The sequence below is a fragment of the Brassica napus genome, chromosome C7 (genome assembly GCF_020379485.1).
Source record: "Brassica napus cultivar Da-Ae chromosome C7, Da-Ae, whole genome shotgun sequence".
In the NCBI taxonomy this organism is placed as follows: domain Eukaryota; kingdom Viridiplantae; phylum Streptophyta; class Magnoliopsida; order Brassicales; family Brassicaceae; genus Brassica; species Brassica napus.
Window position 1 is genome coordinate 25,625,164 of NC_063450.1, and position 12,685 is coordinate 25,637,848.

Sequence of the window (12,685 nt, forward strand, 5' to 3'; positions counted from 1 at the left end):
TATTGATCGACCTGGTCCATTTCACTCGATCGGCGAAGGTCGATTTACACAGATCGACCGATCTGTAAGAATAGATCGATCGATCCCGTGCCGAGGAAAGAATCCCAAATCGATTTTTTTGGTTTTGTATGATTATATTCGGATTGATTCTCACTTGATTTGAACCGACCAAGCATGATTTCAACTCTTTAAACTCGATTTCTCTGGGATGAAACCCATAATTTCCCATTCACGAATAAAGGGAGACAAAATCAAATTCTCACCCAAGTTCATTAACCCTAACTCACTCAATTTCACTCTGATTTGGACGATTATTTGGCCTAACCCATACGATTTCGTGAGCTTTTTACGAATCTATCACTCTTTAGTTCGTTCTGCAAAGGTATGAAACTCTATCTCCACTTCTTTTTAGAGTTTGAAAATAGAAAGGTAAAAGGTAAATTTTTTGAGTTAGTTATGATGTTTAGGCTTCAATCATGTGTTAAGGTGATGATTAGAGAAGATTTTGTACACAATCATGGCTTAAATCATATTTTTGGGATAGATTTAGGAATTTTAGGTTTTGTTTTTTAAAAAAAAAAAAAACACCATAAAATTGAAATTAATACAGTGAGAATGCTAATTTTTTGACATTGATTATTGATAAAGTATTAAGAGACATTATTTAACTGAGCTGTGATATTTGTTATTAATAGATATATGTTGTATTGTTTTCAATTTTCAGGTATGGAGTTGGAGTTGCCTAATCGTTTATACGGTGAGGGATTGGAACCTCAGGTTAAAAAGATTAATAACAGCTGCCGACTAAAACTTCTCGAGTTGCTGAAAGAAAAAATGGAGCCAGAATTCGATGAAGTTATGAAAGATCCCATTTTTCACAGATTATGGTTATCCAGAAGAATGATCTGAAGTTTTCGGCGAGGTTGGTACACTCTTTCTTGTGTAAGGAGTTGATGACAAGCAAGAGACATGAGAAGTGGTTCACTTTCGCTAGGAGACCTCTGCGTTTTGGATTGCAAGAGTATGATGATGTCACTGGTCTGAAAGTGAAGCGAGAGAATAACAGTGGGTTAGTGACATGGAAAGATGATGATGGTTTTTGGAGCAAGCAGATAAAGACAAATGGAAAAATAAATTTGCAGATCATTAAAAAGAAGCATTTGGAAGAGAGCAATACCTGGACTTGGGTTGATAGGGTGAGACTGATATATCTTTGCGTTATTATGGGTGTGGTGATGGGGAAGGATGAGAAGGTGAATATCCCGCATTTGTACATGAAGTTGGCGATGGATTTGGAGAAGCTTCGGAATTACCCATGGGGTCTGTATTCGTTTGATTTCCTTCTGAAGCAAATTGATAAAACAAAGCATAAATTAGAGCAGAAAGAGGGGTATCTGATGGAAGGATTCTTGTTTGGTTTCCAAATTTGGATAATGGAAGTTGTTCCTGCTTTAGGAGAGATTTGTGGCACAAAAGTCAGTAAAAATTTTACAGGTCCACTGTGTGGTAATTGGAGAGGATGTGCAAAATGTTCTTATGAAGATATCATTGGCGTTGAGAACTTATTCCCAGAAAATGTATGTATATATTTTTCAAATTAAAATATTTATTGTCTTGTTCACTTTACTAATGATTTGATTGTTTGTAGGGGATTTTGCATTCATTCATGGAATCCCACATAGATGGAGTGGTCCTTTTGGCAACTGATTTTGTACAGAATGATGAGAAGAAAGATGAAAGAGTAGATCGCATTTGGATATGATCAATAGTGTTTGGGGAGTAAAAGAAGCTACGAACTCTGAATTTGAGGAATCTGGCGAAAAGAAAGGAGAGGATCAAACAGCTGATACTGAGAGAGGTGAAAATAGTCATGTTGCAGGGAATGTTGATGGCACAGCTGATGTTTCGAGAAGAAACAAGAGAAAGCATGCAGACCGAGGAGCAGAGTCAAGGAAGAAGAATGTTTTGTGCCACCTAGCTGCTTCATCAAAAGGGAATATTGACACAGATATGAAAAATTTCTTGGAGGATCTGGTACAAGCTTCTTTTACTACTTTTGGGGAGAATTTATGTCAGCAGTTCTCGGACAGGTTGGGTAAGATTGAGACTGAGGTTACACAACTCAGGACAGCTTCGGAGAGAACTGAGCAATTTGAGACAGTTGTAACCGACAGATTGGGGAAAATTGAGGCTGAGGTTACACAGCTCAGGACAACTTTAGTGGTGACTGAATTGGTGGGAAAGAGTGATCAAGCAAGCGGTCCTACCATGACCAAAATCAACAGTGGTCCTAGCACCAGCAAAAAAGGCACTGCTCCATCAAAGAAAAAGGTAACTACTAAAAGAAAGAGTTAAAAGTTGTTGAAAGCTTGGAACTAGGCGATGGAATGTAGGTCTTTGAAGCTAGGTTGTTGGAACTTGGAATGAGGCGGTAATATGTATTTGAAACTTGTCGTTTATGTAATGACTATATTTAATGTAATATGTATTTGGAAGTTTGTATGTTTATTATGGATTTCGAACTTGTCGTTTATGTCTATTCTCTATTTTGAACTTGAAATTTGTATGTGTAATTTGTAATTGTACGTGTTTGTCAACAGGCTGTAAAAAACCAAGAGTTAAAGACTGCTGATTCTTGTGTCAATTTACCTCTAGCAAAAGTTACTCAATCATCAGCTAGTGATCTTCGTATGGGTACACAAGAGTTTTTGGAAAGTTGCATGCAGAACCTTCCATTAGACACATTTGTGAAAGGTTTGAATCGTTCTCAAGCTAAAGTCGAAGATTCATTGGATTGGTTGGAACTTCCAAAATCATTGAAGAAGCCAACAGATTCATTGGAACTTCTAAAATCATTGAAGAAGCCAGCGGTCCGATTAGATGACCGAGATATAGAGCTAGACGGCGAAGATTTCCCTGATCGCTGCTTGGTGTTTGTGCATCCTACAGATTTTAAGAAGATGCAGGACTGGCAAGATACACGAACGTATGTTTTTTCTTTTTTATATATCATTCCGTTGATTTTCTTAATAATTGACATCTCTACCATTGTATTTTGTTTACAGAGCTATACAGATTGGTCCATCTATGTTAGACGGTGATCTAGCCGGACGTATTATGTCTGCCAGCAGTTGGCTTAAAAACTACGTGAGCATTCAACCGGTTATTTCTATAAAATGTTACCTATTATATAAATGTATACATTACAGATTTGTCTTTGTTTTTGTAGGAAATTGATGCTATAATGTATGTTTTTCGGGAAAGAACAACATTGAAACGATGGAACGTAGACCGTGTTGCTTTCATGACATGCGTCTTCAGTGACCTCATTGCTAAGGATTACCAGAATTTCTGTAAGGGTATTAAGAAATACACTATGGATCCATTATTACTGCAATACGGTAAAGGTGAACTGCCTTCCCATGGAAGAACACGGATGTTGTGGAATGTCGATGTGGATCGGATGTACGTTCCTGTCTGTCAATTGCAACCATTGGATTGCTTTATGCATCAGTTTTGTGACTAGGAATATCCAGGTGTTTGATTGCGGGGGTAAAAAAAAAATCAAGGAAGTGGAAGCTTTCGCGCAGCTTATTCCTCGGATTGTCAAGGCCGTGCAGTCATTGACAATACAGAAACATCTCCACATCACTCCGTACAATGTTTCCTATGTACCTATGAGTGGTCTTAACCGACCTCAATGTCATTGTGGTGTGTACACTATAAAACACATCGAATGCCACGTGCTTGGGTTGGACATATCAATGGTGAGTGATGAGAACATCTGGGGAGCTCGGATAAAGATTATGTGGGATCTATGGGAAGCAGCTAATGATCTAGAGCTGATTGAGAGAATGTCAAAGTATGAACCTATTAAGTGTAGTACGCCTGCCGAGTATGTTGAGATTGATGATTTATGATTTATTGTTGGCTATGCTTTTTTTAACTTATTTTGTAATGATTTTAGGAGTTTCTGTTATAATGGTATTTTTTCTATATACAGTACTTGAGTTTACAAAATGAAAGATAACATTATCAATTGAGAAACCATAAAGTTCACTAAACTCAAAAACAATTGCAAATCCGGTCAGCCTAAATAGATCGATCGATCGACACAAGCTGCTCAATCCGGAAAGCTCGATCTATATAGATCGATCGTTCTGTGTAGGACCAGATCGATCCAGGCAGTCGATCCTGAGCATTATGCAGAACAAACAAAAAACGCGCAGCATATTTTGATCGACCTGTTCCAGTACGCTCGTTCGGCAAAGCTCGATCGCCTCCAGATCGATCGATCTATCTTTCGGATCGATCGATCCCGCACTCAGATAAGTTTCTCAAATCGATTTTATGGTTTTCATCGGTTTAATCCGGTTTAATATCCACTTAATTTGAACCGGAATAACACGATTTTATGTGTAAAATTGTGAGACTTAGATCAAACCCTCACTTTTATCTCCTTCCCCAATTTTTCTTGAGAGAATGGGATCAAACCCACCTTCATAAAACCTTTCTCTCTCGATTTTACTCCGATTTGGACGATTCTTGAGCCTAACCCAGACGATTTCGTGAGCTAATTCCGAATCTACCACTCTTTCGGTCGATTTGTAAAGGTATGAAACTCTATCTCCACTTTTATAGTTCGAAATTTTAATAGCAAAAAGTGAAATTTTAGTGTTTTTAAGTCGTTTTGGCTTTAATCGGGTGTTAGGGTGATGATTAGTGACGATTTTCCATATAGCTCTTGCCTTAATTCGTAGTTTTAAGTTTGATTTAAGAAATTAGGGTTACTTCTTAAAAAAAAAAATTCAAAAATTTGGAATTAAATCTGTAATGTTAGTTGTTGAGTTGCATAGGTGTTGAATCATTGTCCATGTCAATTTACTCAGTTTTACCTTTGAGAACTCATTTGTTAAGGGTTGTGTGCAGAAAATGGTGAAAAAAGGAGGACCGAAAAAGACCAAGGAAACAGCACCGGCGGCAACACAGACACGTGACACAACAGCTACTCCTTCCTGCTGTCGCGCTCCAAAGACTTCAGAGGCAGCTGGTATGACTAGAGACGACGCAGGAAATGAACCATCTGATGAAGCAACCGATGAAGAGCGAGGTTCACGCCTCCATAGAAGCATACGAGCACCAGGACAGAGTAGGAGTTGCAGTCCTGACGACCACCAATGATCAGTATCAGTTATATCTTTCCATTGTATTCCACCGGTTTTTTAAATTTTATGCGCATTTCGAATTCGAATCTGGATTGTTTGCATGTTTTATTAGTCCAGTTTGGATTATAACTTTTATAAATTATATAACCTATAGTAAGTTATCATTCTATTAAGTATAGTTATGTAGGAGAAGATAAATGGAGGTTTTTATCATATTCTCTCTATTTTGGTGAGTTAAATTCGGTTCAAATAAGATGTATCAGAGTATGGGATCGATCGTTCCAAACTGTCAATCGATCGATCCAAATTTCTGATCGATCGATCCATATTTCTGATCGCTCGGTCCGTACGAGATCGAGCTTTGCCGATCGAGAGAACTGTACCAGGTCTATCAAAAGATTGTCCGTGTTTTTGTTTGTTTTGCATATTGATCATGATTGACCGATGGATCGACCGTTCAATATACAGATCGATCGATCCACACGTAGTGGACATCACAGTTTGTTTAAGGGATTGATTGACTCAGATCTTCTAACTAAGTTAATACGGCATGAAAATTAAACAAAGTTGTCCCAAACTGAAAAAAAGTTACTAAAATTCAAGCAAATATAATCAGAAAAACTGAAACAAAGTTGTCACAAACAGAAACAAAGTTACTAGAAATCAAGCAAATGAAGTTTGGAAAACTTTCACTAAATTGTGAAGAACACAGCAAACAAATCCACTATATTGGCATCTTGCAAGTTGCTCTATTATGACCACCAAGACCACATCTACTGCACTTACGAGACTGACCCCCCTGTGATCCTTGTGATGATCGGATTTTGTCTTCAACAGTTTCATATATGCGTTTTCTATTTCTTCCAAGAGATCTTCTTGTCTCAGGCGGTAGCACTTCAGAATTTTCCACAACTTGTGGGACAGACCAACCATCTTCAGGAACTGAAATGGGATTTATGCTTTCTTGATAAGCTTCTCTCCAAGCTCCCGTGGTATACAAAAAAATCAGTCAATGTATATGGTTCTCTACCAACAAAGAAACCAGCTTTTATTGCGTGTCTACAAGGGATTTTCAAGAGGTCGTACTTCCCACAAGAACAAGTCTGTTTGTCCAAATCAACAAAACAGTCAATTGTATCGCCTTTAACAAGCAGTTGGCTATCGGTTACAGGGTAAACTCTGAAAGTTTCCCCCTTTCCAATTCTCCTATTAATCTTTTCCTCCACATTTATGGTCAAACGGTGGGTGTGCTTTGAAATCGATTGCTTACGCTTAAAAAACCAGCGTGTGAGCATTTCTCTAATACTGTCCAACAAAGGAATTACGGGAAACTCTCTCGGCGAATGCAACGCAGAATTTATCGACTCTGCAGGATTGTTTGTCCTAATGTCATACCTGTATCCATGAAATTGACATCTAGCCCACTTTTTGACATCTGCTTCCATAAGATAATTTCCAATTGCTGGACTGATATTGCAAACATGAGCAAACGTCTTCTTGAAATCAACCACTCTATAAGCCTTTGAAGCCTTAGAAATCAACCCAGCTAATCCCTTCCCCTTGAAATACGATATCACATTATTCAACAAATGATGAATACAAATACCATGTCTCGCTAGCGGATACACTTTCTCCAGTGCCTTCGCTATTGACACTTGTCTATCCGAAATAAAAGCCAAACCATTATCATCAGCAACAACAACTTTTAATTGTCTCATAAACCATTCCCAAGACTGTTCATTCTCAGAGTCTACTATCCCAAATGCAATAGGATATAAATTTGAATTTCCATCTATAGCAGTTGCAACCAGTAGCACCCCTTTGAATTTACTCTTCAAGAATGTTCCATCGACAACAATGACACGCCTCATGACTGTGTTAAAGCCTCTGATCGATTGACCAAACGCTATAAACAGATATCGAAATCTACCATCGACGTCAGTCTTGTAAGAGGAATGTGTACCCGGATTGGCCTCTCGCAGCATGTGCAAGTATTTTGGTATTTTCCCATAACTTTCTTCTGGAATACCTCTAACAGCGTTGACTGCATATTCACGGGAATCCCATGCTAAAGAATCAGAGATCTCACATCCATAATCATTACGCATAATCTGAACAATATCTTTCGCTTTAGGCCCTTCCTTGATACCTTCATATTTATGCATTAGCAGACTGCCTATCGTTTTCGCTGAAGCTGTCTTTCCGGCACTGGTTTTGTTTGAAGGTGCGCAGGAATGTACACCGACATACTTCTTAATAATAAAATATGTGGAGCCCTTCAAACACTCAGCTCGAGCACCCCAAAAGCACACCTTATCAGCGCATCTAATACACCAAACTGATTTATTGGAGTTGGTAACTGTGTAGTGAAAGTTATGCTTCATTGCACATAACTCAAACCTCGCTTTCAAAACTGTTTTGTTGAGGAAAAGATCTCCCGTCTTAACCAATTCCACCACCTGACTCTTTGTCAATTTTTCTCTGTTTTCTTTTTCAGAATTGATCTTGTCAGCATCATAATCATCTCCTTCAACCTCGTCTTGCTTCATCTTTCCTTTCTTCTTCTCGTTATGCTTGTCAGCATCATAATCATCTCCATCAACTTCACTTTGTTTCATCTTCCCTTTCCTCTTCTCGTTATGCTTAGCCCCCTTAACAATATTTGCAGCGGTCCCAATGTCACAAGGATTTCGCTCATTCTCTTCACTAGTACTTGCATCAGTTGTCATCTTATTAAGATCAATGTCGATCTTATTTGGATTTCCTTGCTTTGCTTTATAGCTGACACACAATTGAGTTGACTGATGCTTCTTACAAAACCCTAGAAAATTTTGAACTTGCCTTGAGTTTCCAATGATCACTGGTGGACATTTTGATGAATTGATCAATCCAATAGGAAGGTAACTCAACTCCAAATCAGCATATGTTTCTTCAAAATCAAAATCCTCTATAACGTTTTTCTGTAACTCTTCCAGAGAAGACTTCAATTCCAAAGCAAGTAACCTTCCCCCTTTCTTTTTATCAACATTAAAACTCCAAACTGAAGATACAACCAATTCCCAAACACCACATGAAGCATAGACATGAATCATGGTAGAAATAATGTGAAAATTTTGTGAACAATCAATGGAATATAGAAGACGGCGAAGAAGGTTGCCAAGGTTTTTTTGTCGCTTTTTTTTGTTCCTTTTTCGTTTTTTTTTTTTTTAAATCGATTTTTTTAAAAAAATATAAAAGTGAATATTCTCAAATATTTTGTTTCCATATTTTTAGGAACTGATTTCTTATCCGTAGAATACAACTAATATGTAGAAATCAGTTTCTACAGTTTTTTAGAATTATAGTAATGTTTAGAATTTGATTTCTACATGTTTTAGATTTATAGTAAATCTATAGAAGTCGGTTTCTACATGTTTTAGAATTAGATTAATGTGTAGATTTTGATTTCTAAGAATTTTAGAATGGTAGGTTAAGTGCGGAATGTGTATTCTACATATTTGTAGAATACTCCTATTTACGTAGATCACGTATTCTAAACATTGTAGATTCAATGAAAAAAATAGATTTCGTTTTCTATTTCGTAGAATGTCATTTCTACTTTTTTAGAACATAATCTGAAATTTATAATTTTAACTTTTTTATAACTGAAAAATATACCATTAAGTTCATATAGGTATTTTAACAAATGTTACTATTTTTTCAAATTTTTTTTGTTTCTAAAACTATTTATTAAAATTATTTTCATAAATATTAAAGGGTATTATAGGAAAATATGACACAAAATATATATTAATCTAAAGGGACATAGTTACTATTTTTTTGCTCTAAAAAAACAGTTTTTCCAAGTTTCTATAGCTAATAAATTTACCAATCAAGTTTTTGTTTTTTTTTTTAATTGCTCAAAGCCCTTAAAATTGTTCAGAGTCCAACTTCTCTTTCTTTTCTCACGTTTCTTTGATGTTTTTAAAAGCTTGAATTCAAGGCATTAGTAAATAATTTTTTTTTTTTTAAGTCACAGCCAAACATTGTTCTAACGCCATTATTTTAGAAGTCTTAACATTAACAACCCTAAACAATCACAGCCATATAACGTGTTTCAATATTTTTTAAGTTCATTAATAGTTTAAATATATAAAGTGAGATACGAAGATAGAATATATAAGCCGGCAAGTTCCAAATATTGAAGTACAAAAAAAAAAAAAAAAAAAAAAAGTTCCAAATATTGGGAGAAAAGCTACACATACGGGGAAACTAAAACACCAAAAAAAAAAAAAATCATAACCATACTAAGATGGATAAAACAAAAAGAATATAACGGTTTATCCGTATTGAATTTGGTTTTTTTTTTTTTTTTTTTTTTTGTCACGGGCGGTCTCCGGAATCCCAGAGGACTCGAACCCAGGTGCCTTGGGATCCAGTTCACTCTAGTGTTACCACTAGGCTATTCTGTCCCGGCTAATTTGGTTTATTCTAGAAAGTATATGAAGGGAAACAAAACTCATAACATAGAGGCATGGACCATCCGGATTTGAAGTGAAGAAGAGATATTCTCAGCCAGGCAATAGTTTTGTCTGGTGGCCCCGGCCTTCTTCAAATTTTAGTTTGCGATTGGTTTCCTCCCGCGTAGGCTCGCGACCCAGCTTTATCCAAACTTATTATCAATAAAAATTCAAATCAAATCAAGTTGGTTTACAGTCAAAGTTTAACCACCAAAAATATAAGAGTAATCTTAATTGGCAAAATTTCTCAAATCAAAATTTATACTAAATAATATTATTATTTTATAATATTTAACAGTAGGGTGGTCCACTGCTGCAATTTTAACCGGATCCTACAGCATAATCAATCAACAAGGATGACATTTTTACACAACTATACATGTAGGAAGTTCACGTATGAATTGATAATACATTAAAATAAGGAGAGATAGACCAGTGCATGGCTGGCTAAAGATGATGCGATTCAATCTACCTAACTGCATGTGCAACATCATCACTTTCTCCTCTTTTTTTTGTAAAAGGAAAGGGTTAAACCCGGGTCTATTAAAGACACAGACCTAACCCCCGGGTGGGAGGTGCAGCCCACGGATAGACCCTCTCCCGGGTATTCAAATGGGCCGAAATGCAATAGCCCATATCCGTGTAGGTGACCAGGAAAATATGACTTAGTTTCGCATGGTAGGTGGATCGAACTTGAAATGTGGTGACATCCCAAGCCCTTCCCCTTACCACTTGACCACAAGCTCCCGGTCTAATCACTTTCTCCTCTTAACTCGTACTATCATTAATATTCCATATTTTATAATTGTTCTTGTTATATAAAACTTTATAATAATTTTTCCTTTATCCATTATTCATTGATCATAGATTCGGTTACCTACCACCCAACATCTCACATGTTGCTTTTATCTATCTTCTACCATCTACCCCATCTCACCTGCTTATATTCTAGATTTTGGCCTCTTGGAATAATATCTTTTGCCAAAAGAAAGCTAAGAAAAATTGAAATAATTTGTCCATATAAGTTGCTCGCTTTATTTTTACAAATAGTATCATTTTAACATTTTACACACGTGCTACAAGTTTCGGAATTATACAACATATACTCTTATTTAATAAAATCGTTATAGTTTATCTTTAAAGAAATTGAGTTTTGAGTGAGGGTTAGATAGAAACTTTATTTACAAAAGATGTTTTTTTTGGTTTATAATTTTTAAGAAAATATATTTATAATATCGTAGATAACATTTTTAAAAAGAAAAGTAACTCCAAAAACTATATTTTTAAAAAGATATTGAATTAAAAATCTTAAAATAACTAAGTACCAAGTATTGGCAATGTAGAATTTGTTAAAATACTAGAAACTTATAAAAAAATTTATAGAAAGATGAAATTTAGAAAAAAAAAGATTTAAATGGATGCATACGCAATTATATAAAAGTCAGTACATCGTAACTAAACATATTTTTTGAATTTATCCTCTTTTATTTTAGTTTTTACTTCTTTTGGAAATAAAATCATATATATATATATATATATATATATATATATATGTGTGTGTGTGTGTGTGTGTTATAAACTGTCAATATATTGTTCGATTTGTTTCTTTACTAGAATGTTACTTTTATTTTTATATTTTTTACAAGGATGATTTTGTGAAATGCACAAATGCACATAGTAGTAAAAAATTTAATAATATATCATGCATCGATGTGTGTGACAATTTTTCATGGACGAGTTTCAATTTCCCGGGGCATGATCGTTCTTCAATGCAATGTTCAATATACTATATTATATTTGTTAAATATATAGTACAGAACAATCAATTCATAACAATGACACATTGTGATTTGTGAAGAGGAAGAAAAGGAGGAGAAAGAGGAGGGTGAAGAAGAAAGGGAGGAGAGGGAGAGAGAGAGAGAGAGAGAGAGAGAGAGAGAGAGAGAGAGAGAGAGAGAGAGGTTTGCATGTACGATAGTCCTCGAGTTGTTTTTAAATTTAGAGAGAGAGACAGAAAAATAAAGAGGCCTAGGAAGAAAGGAATAGAGGTGATGAATATGTTTCTAAAATAAAATAGTACAAAATAAAATGCTACATTTTAATTTGATATGTTCATTTTTTCCAGAGGTGATGGATAACAATCATAAAATGTAGGAAAACATAGGATTTGTGGAGGCCGGTGGCATTGTCGCTGGACTTGTCCATTTTTTCCAACTATGAGAAACTTAATACAATATCATATACTATAGCACATTGTATATCTAAATGGTATAGTCTTTGTTTTATTGGCTCTCAATGTTTAACACCTTCTCGACCATTGTCAGTTTTTAATAATATAGTATTAATATGATGTTTCTTGTTATTGCTTAGTCTTAATCAATAAACAAAACCCAATTGATTCATAAAAATGATACAACAAAATAAACACATGTCTCTTAATGTAAATTCACATTTCTATTCTACGTTCGATAACTAAAATAGAAATAAACAAATATTACACTGCATAAGAAGATGAATCATGAGGCAGAAGAAGAATTAGCAGAGATGCTGGTTGAGTTACCAGAGTTGCTGAGAAGAAGAAACAACTACATAAGATGGAAGAGAAAAGAGACGTGAAAAGGTAAAGAGATCGCGAGTGGCGGTGGTGGGGAAGATAAAACAGTGGAGACGATGACGACAATGGTGGCGAATAATAAAACAATCGACAACAACGCTGGAGATGGTGGCAAAATGGTGGAAGCGGCAATGGTGACGAAGATTGAAATAATCATCAACAGCGATGGTGGTGATGTTACAAATAGAAATTATTGAGGCGGAAAAAAGTGAAATGATCGGAAATGGAGCATATAGAATTTTTTTTTTTTTTATAAGAGGAGCATATAGAATAAACAGAAAGAGAAGAAGAAAATGTGTGTTGTTGTATCAAAGATAAAAAAAAAAAATTAATACATAGACCCTAATTGGTAACCTTGCGGAATGGTGGAATGATGTTTTAAACGCGATTCCACAAGTTTTTTGGCC

At 35.5% G+C, this 12,685-nt stretch overlaps 2 protein-coding genes across 2 annotated transcripts; one reads left to right on the forward strand and one right to left on the reverse strand.

Moving 5' to 3' along the window:
- The first annotated feature begins 884 nt into the window (after nucleotides 1-884).
- Nucleotides 885-1,762, forward strand: LOC111208000. Its single transcript, XM_022706671.2, has 2 exons — nucleotides 885-1,577; nucleotides 1,649-1,762. The coding sequence occupies exons 1-2, from the start codon at nucleotides 885-887 to the stop codon at nucleotides 1,760-1,762; spliced, it is 807 nt and encodes a 268-aa protein (XP_022562392.2).
- A 4,338-nt stretch (nucleotides 1,763-6,100) lies between these two features.
- On the reverse strand, nucleotides 6,101-8,257 carry LOC106407887. Its single transcript, XM_013848736.2, has one exon. The coding sequence runs from the start codon at nucleotides 8,255-8,257 to the stop codon at nucleotides 6,101-6,103; it is 2,157 nt and encodes a 718-aa protein (XP_013704190.2).
- Between the last annotated feature and the right edge of the window lie 4,428 nt (nucleotides 8,258-12,685).